Source organism: Dysidea avara, chromosome 12, assembly GCF_963678975.1.
Source record: "Dysidea avara chromosome 12, odDysAvar1.4, whole genome shotgun sequence".
Lineage (NCBI taxonomy): Eukaryota > Metazoa > Porifera > Demospongiae > Dictyoceratida > Dysideidae > Dysidea > Dysidea avara.
The window spans coordinates 2,257,992-2,283,178 of NC_089283.1; the positions used below are offsets into that span (position 1 = coordinate 2,257,992).

At 37.1% G+C, this 25,187-nt stretch overlaps 2 protein-coding genes across 4 annotated transcripts; both read left to right on the forward strand.

Annotated features, from left to right (window-relative positions):
• Positions 1–2,260: 2,260 nt before the first annotated feature.
• Positions 2,261–5,284, forward strand: LOC136241067 (uncharacterized). Of its 2 annotated transcripts, XM_066032241.1 has the most exons (6): positions 2,261–2,591; positions 2,639–2,759; positions 3,637–3,985; positions 4,034–4,397; positions 4,448–4,752; positions 4,998–5,284. In XM_066032241.1, exons 1-3 carry the CDS (start codon positions 2,390–2,392, stop codon positions 3,893–3,895), a joined length of 582 nt encoding a protein of 193 aa, XP_065888313.1. In that variant the 5' UTR covers positions 2,261–2,389; the 3' UTR covers positions 3,896–3,985; positions 4,034–4,397; positions 4,448–4,752; positions 4,998–5,284. The 2 variants fall into 2 exon arrangements, 1 of the variants encoding a protein (XP_065888313.1); XR_010694140.1 differs by lacking the exon at positions 2,639–2,759 and having other exon boundaries at positions 2,269–2,591.
• A 7,974-nt stretch (positions 5,285–13,258) lies between these two features.
• LOC136240055 (rho-related protein racA-like) lies at positions 13,259–22,895 on the forward strand. 2 transcript variants are annotated; one of them, XM_066030878.1, is made up of 8 exons: positions 13,259–13,557; positions 14,951–15,220; positions 15,267–15,390; positions 17,562–17,918; positions 17,971–18,334; positions 18,385–18,579; positions 18,629–18,697; positions 22,542–22,682. In XM_066030878.1, exons 1-7 carry the CDS (start codon positions 13,362–13,364, stop codon positions 18,653–18,655), a joined length of 1,533 nt encoding a protein of 510 aa, XP_065886950.1. In that variant the 5' UTR covers positions 13,259–13,361; the 3' UTR covers positions 18,656–18,697; positions 22,542–22,682. The 2 variants fall into 2 exon arrangements, with proteins under 2 accessions (XP_065886950.1, XP_065886949.1); XM_066030877.1 differs by having other exon boundaries at positions 18,385–18,697; positions 22,542–22,895.
• Positions 22,896–25,187: the final 2,292 nt, after the last annotated feature.

The following is a 25,187-nucleotide window of genomic DNA, read 5'->3' on the forward strand; positions in this document are numbered from 1 at the left end:
AGTGTGCCTCACACTCGGGTTGAGTCCGTTTTTTATTGTAATTAATTAAGGCTGGCAGAAGTAGCTACTTTCTCCCAGACCCTCAAATCTGGAGCACATTTGTTTTTATACCTACTGCACTGTATGTCCATCTAGTCCCTTGCGTGTTGTGCTGTAAAGCCTATAATAAATAAAATAAATAAATATAGCCATGCTTCAGGTGCAGCTTGCAGTGTTTCATCACTGCTATTGCGTATGTCATTACCAGCACGTGATCCCAACTTTGCTGGCACTTATTGAGTCGAACAAGAAGTCGATGGCGGCGATTAAGAGGTTACACTTACAGACTGTCATAGTCGGGGACTCGGACGTGTTGAAGGCGCACTTCTTAAAGCAAACCGCTGGTCTTTATGAACCAGCCAACACTGACTTGCAATTCTACATGCAAGATCCGCACCTGGTTGATCTTTCGCTGTATGACAAGGCGGTATACCTCGCGATCTGGAACATTTGTAAGTTTGTAATACAGTTTAATACTAATATCAAGCCCCACCCTACCCCTCCACCACCTCCGTGGTCCCCATGTGCTCGGCAGTGTGCCCGTTATGAGTCTATGACAAGGAAGTTACATAAATACAATAACTATAAAGAATTAATTATGCGTCCACTCCAAACTGCTTCTAGCCAGAAAAATCTTCTGTGAAGCTGAAACAGAAAATCCTGCTGCCTTATCAAGTAGTCTCCTACATATTGACTTTGAGATTGTCTGGAACAGTGTTATGCAGTGATGTTAATGTAGATGGCAAGTAGTGACCCAATACACTAAGGTCAATTGTGTCATAATGGGAAAGAAATCCCAAACGATCCAATTCAGGCAAAATTTGAAGGTATTCCTCCTTAGATTGCTTACGATTTCTTGCAGCTTCCAGATGCTGCATGGAATCCAAAGGGCAAGTTAACTCAAGCAATGCCACAAAATTGCATGTTTCATTGTGGATGACAATATCTGGACAGTAAAATTAACGATGAAGAAATAGTTCCCTGAGGAGACTTGCTAGCCCTCATACCAGGTAAGTCTGCATATGTGCGGATTGTGTATACCTCTACTAGAGTCTCAGAAAACCCTGAAGCCAGACAATGCAAGACTTGGTCATGCCAATAATTATGTAAACAATCCTGAGACAAGGCCACAGGACAACCACTTAGAACATGAGCTGAAGTCAGTCGAACACAGCCGCAAAGAGGACATTTTGCATCGTATAGGATATGCCAGCATTGCTAGTTCACAGCAGTAGGGAGGGTATCAGAGGCAGCACAGAGGATAAATGAAAATTGGCTTGGGCGGCATCCCAACATAAGTCTGTTCCAAGTACCGCAGCAAGCTTCCAAACACACAGAGTCTTTTAGCTTACATTGAACGGACAGGGTGATCATTATACTATACAACTTAAGTACAGGGGTCTAGACTCAGGAGTACCATGCACTGGGTGGACAGTACAGAGGCCCTGGCAAGACTTACACTATTAAATTACAATACAAAAACAATAATTATAGCATGCAGAAAGTTCAGTTTAGACAAACCAATAGGCCCCAGTCTGGGGAGGCTCTAAAATTAAAAATCTTGTATGAACAGGAGACATACAGCAATGCGAGCAGCCTGCTCAAACAGGGATCTAATAGTCTTCTTTGTCACTTCACATGAGAGGCTGAAGCAGCGTCATCTGTAGATATAGCATCATTATTCAGAACCTCCCAGAAGGGAGATGATTGAAAACAGTTATCCATCAATCAAGGGCCAGCCAAGTTGAGCTCGTGTCACAGGTTGCAAGGAGGAATCTCTTTGAGCTACCATCACCAGGCCTGTTCAACATGCCCCATACATTTATAAGATAGAAAACTAAGGGAGTTGGAGAGCTAGCAACAGTAGCACAGCTGGTAGTACACAGAGCTATCACACCGATGGTCCAGGGTTCGAGCCCTGGATGCTACACTTTTGTTGTGGTATATACACTAAATTAACACTACGTATGACAGGAATTTTAACGAAAAAATAGTTGACAAATGAGTTAAATTCATCAACCTTTTAATTCATCAAATCTCCAAGCATCCTTAAAAGTATGTGTTTGGATTTATGATTTCTTATTTTCATCAACATTAATTTTGTCAAAGCTGATGAAAAGAAGATTTATCAACTTTTCCTTCTGTCAAAATTTCCTGTCATTCGGTAGTGCATTACAGACCATCTCTTCTGCATTAAACCATAGATGGTGTGAAAGCTTGACATTGACACAGTAATAATATACATACAATCATAAAAGATTACTTTATCTGAATTGTGAATTTGTTTGTAGGTGGATTAGAGACAGACCGACTGTGTCTATTGTCCTATCCAGGTAATGACTTTTTCTTCATGTTGTTTTGTGTTGAGTCTGAGATAACTTTACAAAATTGTGTACAATTGTGGGGGCCAGAGGTATCTGATTACTGTCCTGGTGTGCCGATAATATTGGTGGGTGTTTCACACTGCTATAGTCCACACTTTGGTATTGACCAGCCACCTTCAAACAGATGTGTTAGTGAAGAGGAAGGGAAAGAAGCTGCCAAGAAGATTGGTAAGATAATTTGAAAGTGTATATTAGTGTAGTTGTGGTTGTGTTAGGAGCTTATGCTTATTATGAGTGTGACTTGTACAAACACTATGAGGTGTATGGGGCAACACTATTGGGAGTGACTGTTGTGTTAAATAAGAATGGATACCAGGAGCAGGGAGGAAAACTCAAGTTAGTTACAACAAGAGTCATAATGAAGAGGAGAATATCACTCTCCTCTCTATTATGGACTCTTGGTTACAATGTTCTCTTAGCAAAACTAGTACTGTTGTTAGGAACTATTACAACCGTACAAGCTTTATCTTATCCAATCATTACGGTGTTTTGTGTATAATGAACTTGGTCTGGAGAGTAAAGATGTTCTATTCATATGTGTGCATTAGTGTTATTTTAGTAAGGCATTGTATACTACTTGAAACATTAAGAAAGTAAAGCTTTATGTTTCCAGATTCATTTATCTTAGTTTATAGTAACACTTGTAGTATAGTTATTGCCAATCATTTTGGTGAAAAGATTGAGATATTAATACAACAGTCTGGCTATATAAACTACTCTAATATAACAACCACTTAGCTGTAGTGGAAATCACTTTTAAAAATTCCTGCGTACGCCCCTGCCGTATGATAAGAAATTTTGACAGAAGAAGATGGCAAATTTGTCAAATTCACCAAGCCATCTGATATCTATGATTTTGTAATTCAACATTTAATTTGCCAATTTGGTGAATTGAGTATCCATCAACCTTTTCTTCTGTCAAAGTTTCTTGTTGTGTGGTAAGCAACTTTCTTATCTAAGTTAACTGGAAATCACAAGATAGTTAAAACACCCAACGCCCCTTGATGTCCATTGTTATCATGGAAACAATTCTGATTATAAACAGTAGAATTAAATTAGAAGCGTATTGGTGTAATGAGTAACAAATTAAGTTCGCCATCACCATGATGCTGTGGTAGATTCCATAACATCACAGTAGGGTATACAGCATCAGATATAACTGCGACTTATGTTAGTATGGTGTTTACTGTTTACTATGTTGTTTATCATACAGACGTCCTACTTTTCTTAGTGGACTATTTAGCAGAGGAAAGAAGAGTCCAGTTAAACCTCCAGTACCAGATAATACTGATAAACTGTTACCAGTAACACAACCAATGAGACATCAGAGTACACACTCATTCTCATTCACTACACTGTGGAATAATGAACTATTCTCTGATGTCATCATACATCATAACCAGATGGTATATCATGCCCATGTGATTGTCTTGTTCTCACAGTGTAAACTGCTTACAACACATTTCAACTGAATCAGTGAATGGCTCCACCTCAAGTGTAGCTAGTAAGCTAACAGATGCAATCAAACAGTCAACATTCTTCACTTCAGCAAGTATGGAGAGGTTAGTAATAAGTGTCATTGAGTAGGTATTAGTATGGTGATCCTGTAGTGAGTCAGGGAAGGTGCACCTTTATGTGAACAATGATATTCCATCAGTGATCACTGAGGCTGTGCTGTCATGTTTGTATAGTAATAAAAGAACAGTTAGTGGTGTTGTTGATGGAGTAAAATTGACTGCTGTTTGTTCTGAGCTCTCCATCAAGGTGAAACAATTAACAGAAAACCAGTGAGATTTAGAGTTACCGTTGAACACTGATAACCTTCAGTGTTTCCTTTCATGTGGGGAATTTTGTGATGTGAGATTTGTAGTGGAAGGAGAGAAGTTGTGTGGTCATCGTGCCATCGTGTGCTGTCACTCTGAGGCGTTATCAGCAATGTTATCAGGTGGTTTTGCTGAGAGTTATCAGAAGGAGGTACAAGACACACAAAACCATCACTCATGTACTATTAACACTCCACACAGGTGGTGATACAAGACTGCAGCCTGGTATCTTTCTGTTGTCTGTTAGAATGGCTGTACACTGGCAGGTGCGACTGGTGGGGTTGAGTGCATCAAGAGCAACAGCAAAGTTATCAGACACTTAAATGTTGGAGGTGATACGGCTTGCTGATCAATATTGTCTAACAGAACTAGTAACTGTCAGTGAGGTGCAGTTATCAAAAAAAAAATCATCACCAAAATCAAAACCTCTATCACAGAGATACCTATAGCCTCACAGCAGTTAAAACTTGACTCACAACTTGAGCAACTTTTGGATGAGCTAGTTGGTTAGTATCATGACAATCACATCCTTGCAAAAACAGCTAAGCTGTAAAAGAAGGGTGTGGCCTTCAAAAGCCTAGGTGAAATCAAAGGTGGTGATCAAAAAGTGGCTGCTATGGCCAATCAGTTGGCATTGCAGCCATTTCTTGACCCCCACCTTGTTTGGGACAAGCCAGAATAACCAGCTGGAGCTGAACTATAGTTTATTCATTGATTCATAGTTGGTTTACTAGATTCCATCATATTGTAGATCTGGTTTCCTTCCGCAACAATTGTGGAGGAGAGGAGCTAAAGAAATGGATATTGTTACTGATTGCTAGTAACTATGGTGACATCTGGGATGAGTGGAAGACAAGCAAGAAGGCATCAGAATTACCTGAAGATGATAGAGATTTCATTGAGGATAAAGTATTGCCAAACAGAGAATATTTAAACTTTACTGAAAAGTTCAAGTTTTTATATTGGTAGATACTTTTAAACTCCATTTAATGTTCATTATTTGTGTATATATGCATTGAGCAAGTGTGAATAAGCAGATCCTACCATTTCTGTTAATAATTCAAACTTATTAAGACATGTATCGTACAGTGTGCATCTGTAGCTAATTACATATTGCTTGATATCTATTAGGCTTGAGCCAATTATATATATGTTTTGAAAATAGCCTATTATGCTTTTGAGCAGTGTTCAAAAATTCAGCCTATTATGCTCAAGATTATACTTTCAAAATCAAGATTATGCTCTAGAGTTGGCTGTTTTATTAAAGTATATCAGTCTTTCTTGACTGTTGTATTAGAGTAAGTGACTGCTCTATTAAAGTTTCTCAATCTCTTCTTTCCGTGAAGTGTAAATAATCAGCCAAGAAACAATAAAAATAATACATTGCACATTTTCTTGATATAAAATGCAGTATTAAGGCATAGTGTGTTCATGTTTTGCTGTATTTTTGGTGTGCGGACATTGTGCATTTAGCTAATTAAAAATCTTGAAAGTCGTCCAATTATGCTGGCATAATGCTTGATGCTTTTGCTAGCCTATTATGCTCGAAATTATGCCAGCATAATTGGCGCAAGCCTAATATGTATATTTACCTAAATTTTAAACTCCATTTAATGTTCATTATATATGTGAATAAGCAGATCCTACCATTTCTGTCTTATTAAGACATGTATCATACAGTATGCATTTACTCCCAATTGGTTTAGAAGGATCAGTACGAGAGCCCTTCTTAAACACAAGTACCACCATGGCAGACTTACAGTCAAGGGGTAATTTACCTTAATTGGTGAAGGGATACATTAAATATGAGAGCAAGAACTTGTGAAACATTATAAGCTAACTCCTTTAATAATTTTGTTGGTATGCCATCTGGGCCACAGGTCTTGTGGGAATCTAAGGGTGTGCAAACTCCTTGTGCCTCAATATGAATAGGCTGAATGGCTGGACAAGGAGGTACCTTGAGAGCTGGAATTTGATCGTTGCCATCGTTGTCAACAGTGAAAACAGATGTAAACTGGTCATTCAAAATATTGGCCTTAGCCAAATTATCTGTAACAACTTGTTGGTTTTTCTCTAATGAAGATATTCCACAGTGTTTGCTTCTTTTAGATTTGATATATGACCAGAATTTCTTATTACTACGCTTGTTATCAGGGTTAATCATATTTGATACATATTTATTGTGAGCCTTCCTGCATTCTCTTTGCACTTGCTTTTTGAGATCTTTATAAGCTATCTAATCAGTATGTAGTTGGATTGATCGTGCTTTATTATATAAGAGTTGTTTTCTGTTTGTTAACTGCTTTATGTAATTGTTTATCCAAGGATTTCTAACAGATTTAGAAGAGGATATAGATGGTACAAGGTCTAGACAGTCATTACACTGCATTTTAAAAACATCCCATAGGTCTTGAACAGAGTATCAATAGTGTAGTGATCTAGAAATGTTTCTGCAAACTGCATCATGTTATCATTTAGCTGATTGAAATCGGCTTTGTTCCATTTTACGTTCCTTGTTTAAGTAACCAAGGTGATAAATTGGATGTAACCTTGACCATTTCATGATCACTTATTCCTGGAATGACATCAACTAGATACTGGTCTCTTGGTTGTACAACTGTTCAATATATTATTACCACTTGTAGGAGAGTTGACTTGCTGAATGAACCCACCAGAACTAAATGTATCAATATTATGCGCATATCAATGTTTTGCCCCACTACTATGAACACGGGCAGAGGTGGGGGATAGATGGGGATTTGAACATTTAAAAATTCTTATCCCCACTACCTGGGGCTACTTTTGATGTCGAATCCCCCAGTAAAAGATCCCGAAACACCCGCTACGTGCCCTCGTAGCATCAAATACCCCACCACCTGGGGCACGGTTTGAGGTCGATTCCCCGACTAATCCCCGCCTAGCCCCCACTTCTGCCTGTGTTCATAGTAGTGGGGCAAAACATTGATAGGTGCATAATGGAGTTATATATTTCTGTTGGATAAATAGCATGAGAAACTGAATTATTAGCCCAGTCGTAGATTAACATCCCCTGTTGATCCAAATAATGGCATTCTTATACCTAATATACAATTCTTCAATAACTTGACATATATAGTTTCTGCATATAATCGATGTCTCAGTTTGGAGGTCTATAATATGTTACAATAATGAGAACTCTATAGCTACTTCTGGAGAGAGCAATTCTACACACCAAAACTTCACAAGTTGTATCTATAGTAATTTTTGCACAAGCAAGAGGTTTGTGACAAGCAAAGAGAACACCATCAGATCTATAGTTACAAAGAAGTTCATAATCTGGGGGAAGAATAAATTGAGGGTTTTAGCCATGTTTCGGTGCCAGCAATGAAATGGGGAGCTTCACTTTGGATGACATTCAAAAATGATTCCTTCTTTGAAAGCAAACCTCTAAAATTTATTGATAATAATTTATATTGCATTTAATGATTGTTGTCAAAGGATTAATATGAAAATCAGAATTACTACTAGTGTTATTATTAGTTATATTATTGAGAGTGCAAAAAGGAGTTAACAATTCTCCCTTTGCACAATCTGGCTGTTTTTTATACGATAATTATGGCCTGAGCTGTTTAGCTCAGCTAACTTCATTCTCAGTGCTAGTGCACGATTTTCTTCCTACTCTTTTGGAGTTAAATCAGGAGTGATGTATATTCTTAATTTTTGTCCAGTCTAGTGTTGTTCCAGTATCAGCTAGTTATTACAGTTCTAGTTCAAGTTTTGGAACCATGCATAATCTTTAAAATTACAGTTCCAGTTCTAGTTCTGGAACCATAACCTTTAGAATTACAGTTCTAGTTCCAGTTCTGGAACAATAACCTTTAGAATTACAGTTCTAGTTCCAGTTCAGGAACCATTAATCATTCTTCAATTTCTAGAACAACGTACACTTATTTTAACTTAAGTATTACCAAAAGCCCAATGGACACTCACTATTAAGTTATATGCTAGTCTTGTCAGGTTTAGTTGTTTCATGTATGTAGCTAATACTGTAGTCATCAGTATTTTTACACTAACAACTATAACACTACCAGGGTGGTTCTAAAAGACCTTTAGCTAATTATCAAACACTGAACCAGACATAACAATGTGACTGAGCCAGCATTGTATGTAGCCTTCTCATCTAATATTATAGCTAATCAATTGTTTCAAGCAGTGTTTCAGCACATGCATACATGGTTGTAATACATACAGCTTTCATGAAGTTATAATACTATTTGTCAGCAGATAAAATTCTGGTATTGTAAAGAGCACAAAATTGTATTGGCAAAAACTGCATAGTTATGATCAATTCCAGTTCCAGTATTAGTTCCAGTACTTGATAAAATTTCTTTATAGTTCTAGTTCCAAGTTTGACAAAAGCAAAATTATAGTTCTAGTTCCAGTTCCAGTCTTAAGGAAAGCAAAATTATTGTTCCAGTTCCAGTTCTAGTTCTAGAACTGGAATAAAAAAGGCTGGAATTGGAATAGTTTTAGTTCCAGTACTGAGAACTGGAACAACACTAATCCAGTCTGGTCATTACATAACTTACTAGAGTATCGCATTATTCGCTTCTTGGCTATTTCAGATGGGGTAGTGATTCTTAATAAGCAAGGTTTATCATTGGATTTTTTGCCTAGTCTAATGGCATTGTTAACAGCACCATCAACTCCTAAACACTTTTGGAACAGAGTATTAGCTTGATGCATTGTAGTGGGCGTCACGAGCTAGCTGTTTTGATTGGCGTTAAATAGAATAGTCGTATGGTTTCTATCACCTCCACGAAAATACCTGCCCATTATACGATTGTCTCTTCATACAACATGGATTCTATTCCCAGTGAGTGTGAAGCCTTAGGCCTTGTAGTTTTCTCAAACATTATATTTTATTATTATTTATTTGTTTCATTATTAATGACATAACTTTAACCGCATTTTTTATTGTCTTTAGTACTTGGTTGTATAATTATTAGACTTTACAGCATATACAAGGGCGAAGTGACATAAAGAAGGAGAAACAAAAAAGAAAAGGGTGTATGCTGATGGTCTGGCAGCAGCCTGTGCTGCCAGCATGGTCTGGCAACAACCTGTGCTGCCAGCATATATATACCTCATGTTTGAGGGGAGGGTCCTCGTATGCATCAATACACCATCTTTAGTGCAAATCAACACTTGCTTGTGGTGTTGTGCACATGATCTCCCAGCTCCTGGTTTTACCAATACCCATCAAGGCTGGTCATAACCGTAAACAAATCAAACTTAGCAACAATCGTATTTTTGTCAACAACCAACTTCATGGAGAGGTTATTAATGCAGTTTTTAAATACTCTTCATCTACAGCTTCGAATTCGTCAGCTCAACCAATGGACATAACACACACGAAACAACCGCGCTCACAGGAGCAGTCTTCCTGATGACTGCTCAGCTACAAGTAGTTACAATGCTTTAAATTTCCAAAATCCCAATCATACTAAACTAAAAATCTTGAGTCTAATTGTTGTAGTTTACGCAGTTCCGGAAAAAGAGCTCATTTCCAAGCCTTAATTGATGAACACAACCCTCACATTATTTGTGGCTGTGAATCACATCTTGATAGTTCTTATTACAATGCTGAAATTTTTCCTCCTACATATACTGTATTAAGAAAGGATCGAGTAGAGGGTGCTGGAGGTGTATTCTTATGCATTAAGGAAGGCCTAGATGTATCTGAGAACCTGATTTGGATGTAAATGCTGAAATCATTTGGGCAAAAGTGACTCCTTCTAAAAGGGCCCCCATTTATGTTTGCTCATTTTATCGTCCACCAGACCTATCCATTGACCCCATACTGCAATTGGGATTATCTTTGAACACTCTTACACGTAGGTTTACTGAACTACCTAATATAATAGTAATGGGTGATTTCAACCTTCCAGGTATTAATTGGTTAGATGGAAGTGGTCAGGTTATCTCTAATCCTAGCTATGGAGTAGAACTAAATAATGTATTTCTTGATCAAATTAATGATATTGGCCTTAATCAATTTGTCAATACTCCGACTAGAAACAACAACATACTTGATCTTGTACTTTCTACCTCATCTACCATATTGGACTTAACTACTGCACCAGGAATGTCGGATCATGAGGCCGTTGTCTTCCATCATAATATAGATAACACAAATATTAATACTAAATCTGAACACAAAGTTGCTTTATACCACCGAGCTAATCTTGAGAATATTAAAAGAGACCTACTTGAATTTCAAACTTATTTTCTTGGGAATGATCCTTACTGTAAAACTGTCGAACAAAACTGGACTGATCTAAAAGGTGTAATCAATGACAGTGTTGCAAAGCACGTGCCATACAAAACTATACGTTCCAACTCCAAATTACCATGGATAAACAGAGAAATAAAGAGGGATATGAAGAGACGCAAACAATTATACAGCATAGCTAAGAGAACCAAATCTAGTAATGACTGGAATGCCTATCGCAAGATTAAAAACTCTATAAATAGCAAGATTAAAGTAGCACACAATAATTATTTTAATAGAATGTTTGACAACTCATTTAATGGAAATCGTAGACAATTTTGGAAGTATATTAGAGCAAAACGTAAGGACTACCATAATATCTCCACCCTAATTGTAGATGGTGAATCTATCTCAGATACAAAGAGTAAAGCCAATGCATTAAACAACTATTTTGAGTCAGTCTTCACTAAAGAAAACTTATCTAATATCCCTTCCATGAATGGTTGCAACAACCCTGTGAATGCTCTGCCTACTATGCCAAGTATTACATTTTCAGTGGCTGGTATCCAACATCAATTATCCCTATTAGATACCAACAAAGCCAGTGGGCCAGACAACATTCATCCATATATCTTGAAGAATTGTGCAAACGAAATATCTCCTTATACTGCAAGTTATATTCACTCAATCACTAGACACAGGTATACTACCTTCCGATTGGCTCATGGCCAATGTATGTCCAGTTTTTAAGAAAGGAAACCGTACTAGTACCGCAAACTACCGACCAATATCATTGACTTCTGTATGCTCCAAAACTATGGAACATATTATATATCATTCCGTAATGAATCATTTAAACTCTAATAGCATTCTCATTGATACCCAGCATGGCTTTAGATCCCAGCACTCTTGTGTTACCCAACTTATTTCACTGATAGAAGACTTGTCACATGCTCTAGACCAACAGAAACAAACCGATGTCATTCTCCTTGACTTTGCTAAAGCGTTTGATAGTGTCCCACATCAAAGACTATTAGTTAAATTAAGACACTATGGTATCAACGATCACATCTGTCAGTGGGTCAATACTTGGCTGACCAGAAGGTCACAGCAAGTAGCTTTGGACGGTACTTTTTCTGACTCGATAGCTGTTCACTCAGGAGTCCCTCAAGGGACGGTCCTCGGCCCTTTGATGTTTCTTCTATACATTAATGACATAACAGAACATGTAAATTCGCCACTACGGTTATTTGCTGATGACTGTTTACTTTACAGAATTATCACCACCAAGGAGGATGCCATTCAACTTCAGCATGATCTTGATCAACTACACGAATGGGCAACTAAGTGGCAATTAAGATTCAATGTAACCAAATGTACTATTATGCGGTTTACCAGATCATTATCACCAATCATTTTCAACTACAAGCTAAACAATCACAACTTGGGTACGTCAAACCAACACTCCTACCTTGGTGTTATATTGGACAACAAACTATCATGGTCTCCACATATTAGTAATATAGCTGCTAAGGCCAATAGAACATTAAACTTTTTGAAACGCAATCTGAGTTGCTGCTCATCTAACATCAAAGCAACAGCCTACCTTACGATAGTACGACCGTCAATGGAATACGCTGCAGTCATCTGGGACCCATACCACCATAACAATATTCAACAGCTAGAGAAAGTACAGCGTAGGGCAGCTAGATGGGTCCTAAATGATTTCAATCGATTCAGCTCAGTCACAGCTATGTTACAGCATCTTTCTTGGCCAAGCCTTCAGCTGAGACGTAAAATATCCAGATTACAAGCACTTTTTAAAATTATACATCAAGATTATTCACTGTCAATTCCTCTTCATTTTATTTCAATGACAAGATCCACCAGACTATATCACCCACATCGTTTTATTCTACCAAATTCATCTACCCATTCATACCAACAGAGCTTTTTCTCCAGATCAATTAAGGATTGGAACAACTTACCATCTTCCATCATTGAGAGCAACAATATTGACTCTTTTTCAGCGGAACTGCAAACATTGTATGGAACTCTATAACTGTAATCTTTGTAACTACGTAGCTAAATTCATTTTATGATTGCTTTTTTTTCCTGAGCATATCAGCTGTGCTGTCTGCTCAGTAACAATAATAACTATAACTATAACCATGATATTATGCACCTATCAATGTATTGCCCCCCCCTCCCCCCCCTCGGGTATATATGGGGCTATAGTGGGGATTTGACACAGCAGAATGTCAAATGCCCCATAGTAGGGCAAACCCATCGTGTCAAATCCCCACCGTTGGCCCCAGTTGCAATGCGGGATTTACCCGGGATTTGACATAGCGAAGGAAGTTACAACAAAAAAATATTTGGGTGCTTACTGAACGATCGTCAAATGCCTCATAGTGGGGCAGCAGTTTCGTGTCAATTCCCCCTGTAGAGCCCCACTTACGCCCGAGGGGGGGTGGTGGGGCAATACATTGATAGGTGCATTACTGCTTCAGTAGGTCCGACTCAGTCACTAGTATTCTTTCAACTTCAGAACTTGTTCTTGTATGCGAAGGGCACCGAAATTGTTGAGTTAAACTAAACAGGACTCGAGATTTGATCTTATACTCAGTGAGAGTGGGATAGCATTCACAGAATTAGAGCTTCCTGTCGTCCGAAACACATTTGGTAAGTATCACGTGACTATCAATACTTCCGGTTTAGGCAGCGCATAATGCCAAATTAATTTTTCTGGCGTTTATAGTAACAGTGCCAAGGTGTATTATCTATGATCTAAGCATAGATAATTATCTATGATCTAAGTCGGGCACTGTCTATGATCTGTCCACAATCAGGATAGCGACGATGGCCAATCTTATTGGGTTAAAGGCTGTGATAGTTGGGGACTCGGATGTGTTAAAGGCGCACTTCTTAAAGCAAACCGCTGGCAGTCTTTATGAACAAGATCTCGCCAACACTGTCACTTACTTGTACATGCAACATCAACTGGTAGATGTTGAGTTGTACGACAAGGTGGTAGATCTCACGATCTGGAACACTAGTAAGTTTGTAATACACATCATTTTATGATAAACAAAATTATACATGTGGTGTGTCCTCGGGCACACGCGACCACAAACATGGCAAAAGCCAAAAGTGGGCGTGGCAAGGAAATTGTATACATATAAAAATACGATTAGGTATAAATAGTTAATTATGCATCCACTCCAAACAGCTTCTAGCCAGATAAATCTTTCGCGAAGCTGAAACTGAAAATCCAGCTGCTTTATCAAGTAGTCTCCTACATATTAACTTTGCGATTGTTTGGTGGAAATAGTGTTAATTATCATTATCAAGCCCCATCCCTACCTACACACCTCATGGTCCCTATATACTGACTAGGACCGGACGATATCGACGCTCATGACAGTTTTGTCAGGACAAAAATTAGTTGATTGAATTCCCTATACAGAATTCCTCCTTGGGAAAAGTAAAGATTTGGGAAATTTGTCTGGGGTGGAGCATGAAATTGATAGTTATGTAGTGGGTGTGGTAGATTATTTGTTAATTTGAGGTTTGATATCAGTTTGTCACAAAAATGTGAAGATAACTAAGGTTGGGCTTGTGAAGTTACACCAGCACAGATAACAAATTTAAATGTCCCAAAAACCATTGACTACAAGGCAAAGGCTAGGTATACAAAATGAGTTACAATACCTAAAATAAATTGTGCAATCTTTTGGGTGTGGTCTTCAGATTCTACGATACAATGTCAAAATTATGTACACACACCAGAAGCCACTTTTTGATGGAAAACATGACATAATTATATGCAATACAAAAGAGATCTACTGGAATATTGTTATATTACGTAAAAGTACACAACACAACTATATTCTGCTTTGGAATGGTTTTGCAATAGTTTTCCTGGCCTCTTGCCTTCTCCATAAATCACAGAACCTGAAGTTCTAATAACTGTGAAATCATACTTGAGATTGCAATGTTGGAAAATATTATTATGAAATTGTACATCTCTGAAAGAAATTTACACAAAGTTAAGAACACAATTCTGGCCCTACCACCTCTCTAAAATTGACCAGGTGGCCAGTTTTTTGTTTGTAATTACCTACTGCATTTGGTGTGATACACTAAATTAATACTGTACCGTATGTAAAGCAGTAAATTTTGATGAATGAGTTAAATTCATCACCTTTTAATTTGTCAAATGCCTCTAAGCACCCTTAAAAGTACGTGTTTTGATCTATGATTTCTTATTTTAATTTTGTATGTCAAAGCTGATGAAGATTCGTAAACTTTTCCTTCTGTTGAAATTTCCTGTTGTACTACAGACCATCTCACCATTAGAAGCAACAGTTTGACATTGACATATTAATGCACATGAAGTCATGTGGTATATAAAAGATCACTTTTATTAATAATGAATTTGTCTGTAGGTGGAACAGAGAGAGAAGAATTTGCTCGACTGCGTCCATTGTTCTATCCAGACACTGATTTTCTCTTTATGATGTTTTGTTTTGAGTCTAAGGAGACTTTACAAAATTGTGTACAATTGTGGAGACCAGAGGTATCCCATCATTGTCCTGGTGTGCCGATAATATTAGTGGGTGTGTCACACTGCTATCGTCCACACTTTGGTATTGACCAGCCACCTTCAAGCAGATGTGTTAGTGAAGAGGAAGGGAAAGAAGCTGCCAAGAAGATTGGTAAGATGATTTGAAAGTTATATTAGTGTAGTTGTTGTTGTGTTAGGAGCTTATGCTTATTATGAGTGTGACTTGTACAAACACTATGAGGTGTATGGGGCAACACTATTGGGAGTGACTGCTGTGTTAAATAAGAATGGCTACCAGGAGCAGGGAGGAAAATTATACAAGTTAGTTACAATGTGTCACTATTAATCTTCTCTTAGCATAACTGTTGTTAGGAACAATTACAACTATATAAGTTAACATCTTATCTATTCTTGTGTAATGAACTTGGCCTGGAGATAGAAGAGAACAAAGGTTGTTCTATTCATATGAAGGTTTATTTTATTTGGTAGTGTATACACTTTTGTTCTTTATCCAGTCAAAGCATACTGGCTGGTGCAGTGAGCATTACTGATTACTCAGTTGTGCATTTATTTCTAATTCTATTCTCCTACATGCTCAAGAATTAATTATTTCAAAATAATGGTGTCTGAGGTAGAATTTAGCCTTCAGCTACTTTACTGCTACTCCACAATAAGATGGAATGTGTTTATTGATGATACAGTTTTATAATAGTGGATCATGTCATTTTGCTGCACCAGCATAGTATAGTGGTCAAGTAGCACATTTGTGTATATTCATTCCCATACTAATTTTGTTATTCAGAACTCTGCAGACTGGTTAATGATAAATCCATAATTTGCATTTTATAAGGCAATGCTGTATCATCAGTAAGCCTCCCACTTTCTTATCACTCAGGGGCTTACCCATGTAGGGGGGTTTCCAGGGGTTTCAGGAATTCCTTTGAATTTAGCACACTACTTGAAATGTTGATGAAACTTCAGGTTTTCAGAATCTGGAATCTATCATGAAATAGGACACATTTTAAACCTTTATCATATAGTTAAGTTGTGGTTTCTCACATGATAGCAACACTTGTAACATCGTTCTAACCAATAATTTTGATGAAAATATTGAGATAGGAGAGTAAAGCATTCAGGTAATATAAACTACTCTAATATAACAGTCACTTACCTGTAGTGGAAACCCTTTTTCAAAATTCCTACATGTTCCATTGTTACCTATTATGATAGGAAATTTTGACAGAAACTACCGTATAGCTGGTAATTTTCGAAAGGTTTTTATTTTTGGATATTTCAAAGAGGCCCTTCTCTTCGAAAATAAATTCCCACGTCCGGTTGTTTTTCGAAAATAAATTCCCACAAGTGAAAGCAACCGTCCAACTTTCGGCGATTCTTTCGTGTATTCCTCGAGTTTTAGCTCAGTATTACTGATGATAATGGGTAAACTGTATCGTTACTGTACCAATAACCGTAAAAAAAGGTGATCCAGAATGGGAATTGATGCCGTCTGCTCTAGAATCTATGGTAGGATAGCTAGCTATAATCGAGCGTGATCGTGCCAGTGAATTCACTCCATCCGAGACTCCCTCAGTTTTCTCTCCAGTGCACAGGAATGGGAATTATTCCACTCATTATTCCATCAGTAAGTCAATTTTCGGCAAACATTCACGCTTCTTCATAATTGTGACACGAATTTCTGTTTATTTGACATCCATCTGGACTTCGAAATATGCACTCTTCGAAATTAAAATATTTCGAAATTCAGATTTTGCTTCTTGTGCGAAAATTTCTGTTTCGAAAATAACCCACTATACGGTATATAATTTGTCAGTTAAGGTGCAAAGAGCAAACAATGTGTTGTTGGCTCCATTACAAGTTCAGGAAAGGTTGTAACAAACCATATACTTTTTCTCATAGGTGAAAACTGTAATTAAAATGCCAGACATTTGAAAGAAAAGATTTTTAGCAATACTATAAATAGGCTAAATTTCAAGTGTAATTCCACCCCCCCCTTGAATTATTATTATTATTGAGGGCTCAGTGTACATGATATTATAGCATAAGTTAGTAATAAATAAAACTTATGCTGTGATGGATTCAGGGCAGAAGAGGATACAGGGGGGAGGGGTCAAGGGGGGTTCTTGACCCTCCCTCAAAGAATTATTAGTATACCAAGATCGAGATACTCTAATAGAGCAGTCACTCTAATAAAGCAGTTACAGTATTAGAGCAGTATGTAGTGACCTATTTAAGGATGTTTATGCACTTTATCAATGATAAATGTGTAGTTGGTGAGGTGGGTAGTTATTGTCAGCTGGCTGTGACCTTGTTTTTTTTTTACCTCACCTTACCAAATCAGAGACAATTTAGTGCCTCAGTTAATTCTGACGTACCCTTTCCATAAGTCTGGATCTGCCCCTGATTCAGGGTCAGATAACTATAAGGCTCCACTATACTTTATTATAATGTTTACTATGTTGTTTATCATACAGACGTTCTACTTTTCTTGGTGGACTATTTAGCAGAGGAAAAAAGAGTCCAGTTAAACCTCCAGTACCAGATAATCTTGATAAACTGTTACCAGTAACACAACCAATGAGACATCAGGGTACACACTCATTCTCATTCACCACACTGTGGAATAATGAACTATTCTCTGATGTCATCATACATCATAACCAGATGGAGTATCATGCCCACGCAATTGTCTTGTTCTCACAGTGTAAACTGTTTACAACATATTTCAACAACAACAATGAATCAGTGAATGACTCAACCTCAAGTGTAGCTAGTAAGCTAACAGATGCAATCAAACAGTCAACATTCTTCACTTCAGCAAGTATGGAGAGGTTAGTAATTAGCGTCATTGAGTAGGTATTAGTATTGTTGGTGATCCTGTAGTGAGTCAGGGAAGGTGCACCTTTATGTGAACAATGATATTCCATTGGTGATAACTGAGGCTGTGCTGTCATGCTTATATAGTAATAAAAGAACAGTTAGTGGTGTTGTTGATGAAGTAAAATTGACTACTGTTTGTTCTGAGCTCTCCATCAAGGTGAAACAATTAACGGAAAACCAGTGGGATTTAGAATTACCATTGAACACTGATAACCTTCAGTGTTTCCTTTCATCTGGGGAATTTAGTGATGTAAGATTTGTAGTGGAAGGAGAGAAGTTGTGTGGTCATCGTTCCATTGTGTGCTGTCACTGTGAGGTGTTATCAGCAATGTTATCAGGTGGTTTTGCTGAGAGTCATCAGAAGGAGGTACAAGACACACATAACCATCACTCATATGCTATTAACACCCCATACAGGTGGTGATACAAGACTGCAGCCTGGTGTCTTTCTGTTGTCTGTTAGAATGGCTGTACACTGGCAGGTGTGACTTCAATCCCAGGGTGGGATTGATTGCATCAAGAGGAGCAGCAAAGTTATCAGACACTGAAATGTTGGAGGTGATACGACTTGCTGATCAATATTGTCTAATAGAACTAGTAACTGTCAGTGAGGTGCAGTTATCAGAAAGAATCATCACCAAAATTAAAACCTCTACCACAGGGACATCTGCAGCCTCACAACAGTTAAAACTTAACTCACAACTTGAACAACTTTTGGATGAGCTAGTTGGTAAGTAACATTACCTTTAGTGGTTATCATGCTAGGTAATTTAGTAAGTTGAGTTTTTCAGTATATTCAATCTCACCCACTACTGGACACAAACCCCATTGAAAATTTGTGTTCAAACTGTAAATTGTAAAGTTTTCATTGGGTGGCCCCTTTGAGGTTTTATTTTATAACACTTTTATTGAACAAAACCCATGAATTCACTTTCCATAGGATATTAATTGATACTGCATTCATTAAATTTTTGATGATCCTGCAAAATAACAGAACATTTCTTGTTAGAACAAGTGAAGTGACTGCATATTAGCACAATAGCCAGTTTTAGATGTACATGTACTGATTCAAAGATCACTTACTTTTTGTCATAATGTAGAATGCACAATAGTGTAAGAGGAGAATGGTTATTGTTTGTTTGCTATAGGAATCATTTTCTGTTGGCTCGCGTTTTAGTATTATATGTTCATTGGTTAATTAGATGAAAACACAGTTAATATAAAAAAAATTCATTGAATAATATAAAATAAACATGAAGTCAATTAATCAGTTAATCAACTGATTAGATAGAGCGAGTAGATAGTTGGTTATGGGTCCTTATAGTCATGGTCTCATCTCCAATATGAAGTTATGTAAACACTGTACTGCACATGGTAGTATGTGTCAGCATGCCACACTGTGGGTATATTTACATGAAGAAAGAATTTTTTTCATTATAGCCGCTCCTTGGTCTCTTCTCTAAAGTATATGATTTTTTTTTGCATTATAGCCGCTGGCAACTTTGGCACCTCACATTCCAAATTTCAGCAAAATCACTTTATGAAATACAAACCCTCAAAGTTAGACTTAATTTCTTCATTTTTCTGATGGTCAAATTTTTCTTCTTCTCGCACACTTTATAAAAACCAGTATAAAACGCAAATGTACAACTTGATTGCCATGAAATTTGGTATACAAGGTTGTATAGAGGAGAATCCACTTACCAATTCTGGTGTGAATCTGACATATATTTAATGAGTATTAATTTTTAGTGTTGCACCGATATCCAAATTAGCCGATTATTCCGATAACCGATATTAAGCAACAGAATTAGCCGATACTGATAACCGATCCGATATTCACTAATAACACTAACACTCATCCTCATCATTATTAAATGGCTCATATTAGTGACATAACCATTGATATACAGCTCATTCTAGGCTAAAATGTAAAGTTAGATGTATACCACAAGTAAAAGTTACTCATGGTAAACAGATTTTAAGTACATTTTACTACTGCTATACAGTTGAGACAAGTGGCTGGTACTACATAGAAACCTAAAAACCTCAGTTTATTGTTGGGCATGGCCTAAACCCTGACAGTTTATTATGGGCATGGCTTGTAGTCACCGCTAAACCATTAACACATAACTTAATTAAAATGCCAAATAACTTATGTCTAGCCTCCCCCACATCATTATACTACATAGCGCAGTGGAGATTAACATCGGCCTTGATTTAATCAAAACCGATTAATCGGCTAGTAGCCAATATCGGCCTGATACCGATTATTGAACCGATTATCGGTGCAACACTATTAATTTTGTGATTTTTTTGTCATGCCTGCAGGGTAACCGCCCAAGAGAATAGTGGTCTGTTTATAGGTTAACCACTGAAAGCTCAATAGTTTAAAAGAAATTTCAGTGAGTCACAAGGAAAAACCTAAAATCACAGTGTTCAAAATAGTCTAATAGAACAGTCGCCAAGTGGCAAAAGTGCACAAAAATCATTGTCAAAAAAGTTGTCCAAAGGTCAAACTAGAGACCTCCTTACCTAACTCCCAAACCATTAACCACTGAACCTCTGTTGGCAGCTATTCAGCTCACATAATTTCATAGACCTGCCAATTCTAGAACATTCTGTGTATGTTCTGTCAGAAGAATAGAAGTCCTCAGAAAATGTGCACTCTATTAAGGTATTACAAAAATATATCAAATAAGTTCTACAATACAATACTATTGTATCTTCTGTCTTCCAGAATCATCATAATCATCATTGTGTCTGTAGGTACAGTAAGAAAAAATAAGCGCCAAAAGCAGTTTTGGCCAAATGTACCGACTTTTGGACAACAACTCACAAAGCATAGGAAATGCAAAGATTTAAATGCAGTTGTGCATGTAGCTAGGGTAGTCACTCAAGGTATAGCCCACCAATTATCAACTTATAAATCAATGCTATGCCTCAGATATTACTAAATGTATGAGTACATGCAAGCCAATCAATTTTTGGTCATTCATTAGTGCATATATATAACACAACTGCTGATGGAATTTATGAACAAATTTAGATGATTTCAGCTGTTTGACACCATAAACATCAAAGCAAATCATTTTGAGTGTTTAAGTACGTGTTATGATGATCTGTAGATGTGAACTAGTTATACATACACCCAGAGTCAGAACACCTGCTAAAAAGCCATAAGTAAACCCCATTTCAGTAAAATCTTTATTTGGAATATTCTCACATGAAGAATGATACAGTACAGAAACATTTTAAATGAAATTTACACTGCAACTATAAGTGACTGTTCTATTAAAATAGTTGATATATCTTGATTGCTTCATTAGAGTATCTCAATTTATTTGCTTAAATCTTGGTTCTCGCAGCAATTTAACTTGTTAGTAATATTCTGAACTATAATTTGAGTGAATAAATTGAGATACTCTAATAAAGCAGTTAGGACAATTTAACCACTCTAATAGAACAGTCACTGAAATCCCATTTCAACCATATTGTGTCATTTTTCATGTGAGATTAGTTTGCTTGCGGCTTTGTAGCAGGCGTAACAGAGACAGTGATAGTTCTGACTCTTCGTGTGCAACTATAGTTTGGGAGCAGTCAAGCTACAGATTGTCATAAAACATACTAAACAATCAAAATGATTTGCTTTGATGTTTATGGTGTCAAAAAGTTGAAATCATCTAAATTTGTGCATAACGTCCATCAGCAGTTGTACCTATATACGCCAATAAATGAATGAGTGTGTGTGTTCATACATTTAATAATATCTGAGGCGTAGCGTTGATGATACTTGGTGGGCTAGACCTCGAGTGACTACCCTAGCTACATGCACAATTTCATTTAAATCTTTGCATTTCCTGTGCTTTGTGAGGTATGGTCCTAAAATCAGTATTTTTGGTCATGCGATTCGGACATAAACTTAACGCCTCGCCAAACACACAATCCTTGAAGAAATCATACAAAACTAAGCGTGCTAGTTCGTGAGGGTCTACGCTAACAATGATACAAAATTCAAAGGAATACATTTTACAGTTTCTGAGTACAAGCATCCGAAACTTCCTGGTGGTGGAACATTGGTGGCTTACTCTTAATAAAGAAGTGTGGTATTACAAAACTAAGTAACAAATGGTCAAATACAATTACAATACTAATGTAACTTCCATCATCATTGTTCCTGTGGATAAGAAGAAATTAAGTCTCAAATCCAGTTTATGACTGGCATTTAAAATACAAAAAGGAATGAAATTCATGCAAAACACCTAAGCTATATAAAAGGGTGCGGCTTTCAAAAGCCTGGGTGAAAAATGTTGGGAAATCAAAGGCGGATGGCTGCGATGACATTAATACCAAACAGTGACCAGGGGTGCATTATTTAAACTGATTGGCATTAACATTATTGCAGCCATTTCTTGGCCACCACCTTTGATTTCACAATTTATTTCACACAGGCTTTCAAAGGGCTGCATCCTTATTTATAGCTTAGCTATTTTTGCATGGTTGTCGTTTACCAAAAAGTTCAACTAGTTTATTCATTGATTCATAGCTGGTATTTAGATTCCATCATATTGTAGATATGGTTTCCTTCTGCAATAATTGTGGAGGAAAGGAGCTAAAGAAATGGATATTGGTACTGATTGCTAGTAACTATGGTGACATCTGGGATGAGTGGAAGACAAGCAAGAAGGCATCACAATTACCTGAAGATGATAGAGATTTCATTGAGGATAAAGTATGGAACAAAGAATATTTAAATTTCAGTGAAAAGTTTAAGTCTTTATATTGGTAGATATGTATATTTACTTAATTTTTAAACTCCATTCATTATATGTGTGAATAAGCAGATCCTACCACATTGATGTATATTTTGCATTTGCAACTCATCACAATAAAAGCAGTTTTTGTATCCAATGTCCCTATGAATATAGTAACAGAACACAACTATCTTGGTATCTGCCTCCACCATAAACTATCTTGGGAACCTCATGCTAGCTACATTTGTGGCAAAGCAAATCAGCTTTTGGATTTCTGAAAAGGAATCTGTATAACACTGATACTCTGTGGCCAATTAAAATTGAAGAATACTTATAAAAGCAATAAGTTGCTGTTGATGACTAGATCTATATAATGCCACAATTTATTTCAGATCAAACTAACAATACGATAGTACATACATCAGACATGTTAAATGACCTACGTATATAGTCTCCAAAGTAGATTAAGATGAACAATAATTGCTAGACTTAGGATCACCTACTTTTCCAAAACTCCTCAACCTTTATTCTTTATTATTAATTACTAGGCAGGCAGCACAGCTGGTTTGCCTAGGATGTAAATCACAGAACACGTTACAATCAATAAGTTAAAGTATGTATGCTACAATGTGTATGTTACAGTTACTAATAATAAACAGTGCATGTGTTGATTACAATTACTATTCATAAATAATAAGTTACAGCGTACAGTACATACATATAATTGCTAGTTATAATCAATCAGTGAGTTATAGTGCATATATTACAATAAAAAAGAAAAAAAAGAAAAGTTACGATAATATAGTTATACAATTAATAACTTGCGTAGTTGATTACTAAAATTATCTAGAGTAGCAGCTTCGATAGCAGAAATGGGTAGTAAGTTCCAATCACGAAAGGATTTTAGAAAGTAACTGTTATGATAATGATTAGTTCTAGCAGTAGGTATATTGAAGTGAAAATAATGTTGAAATCTAGTGAAGGGTGTGGTGGTAGTGGCTGTAATATAGGTAGGTATTTCTAGTGAAACTGAATTGTGTAGTCCTTGGTAAAAGATAGAGAGCCTTGAAATTTGTCTTCTAATGTTCAATGCGGGCCATTGCAACTCTGAAAGCATGCTGGTCACACTGTTTTCCCAGTTGTAGTTAGATTTTACCCATCTGGCAGCAATTCTCCTTACCCTCTCAATGGCTTGGATATCTTTAGATAAGTGAGGATCCCAGACTGAGGATGCATACTCTAGTTTTGGTCGAATTAGTCCCAGGTAGGCAGCAGATTTAACTGATTCATCACAATTGTTTAAGTTACGTCTCACAAAGTTTAGTGACTTTATTGCAATACTAGTGATGTTGCTAATGTGTGGAGAGAATGGCATTGATGAGTGGAATAGGACTCCGAGATATAGATGCTGATTTGTACGAGTAAGTACTTCATTGTCTATGTAATACTGGAACTCAGGTGGTGAGGTAGATCTAGAACAGGTGAGTATAGCAAATTTGTTGGTATTTAGGCTCATCTGCCATCGCTTAGTCCATTGGATGATGTAGTTTAAGTCCTGTTGTAAAAGATGATGATCTTGTTCTGAGTGAATGACACGGTATAGTACACAGTCATCTGCAAATAGTCTGACACTGGATGTGATGTTAGTAGTAATGTCATTGATGTATAATAAAAACATTAGTGGGCCTAAGACTGTACCCTGTGGAACTCCTGAATCAACATGAATAGATGTTGAACTGTGACCCTTGATGACTACCCTTTGCGTTCTCTTTGTTAGCCAGCTGAATATCCAATTATAGATGTTACCTTGAATTCCATAATGGTGTAGTTTCTTCATTAAGCGTTGGTGTGGTACAGTATCAAATGCTTTACGGAAATCGATGAACACTAGGTCAACTGCATGGTGATGATCCAGTGATAGCTGGATTTCTTCTACAATATTAAGTAATTGGGTCTCGCAAGAGTGATTGGGTCTGAAGCCGTACTGTTTATCACAAAGTATTTGGTAAGCAGTCAAGTGATCCATTATGCTGTGGTAGAGGATGTGTTCTAACAGTTTACTACATATGGAAGTTAAGGAGATAGGCCAACCCTTCTGATTACTGCCAGCTTACTGTTACCAACTCCAGTGTCATACGCTTGTGTTCAACATCCTCTTAAGCTCAGACAACAATAGGACATGTTCATATTTAAGTTTGGGCACAAGCACCAGTCCTGTTGTCCCCCGGTTCTGATGGTAAAGTTGCAGTAGATGGTTCCATTTGATATGTTTTCCATCACACTACATGTATAATAATATTGCAATCAAGAGTTGACGTGTACATGCAAGGATATAACAATCATTCAATGGAACTCCCTATATCAATTCCACAAAACATTTGTAACTAATATAAGTCACGCGCGTGTTGCCCATGGTACATGAGTTTGTAATGTATCGCATGTGTGTAGGGGGCGTATCCAGGATTT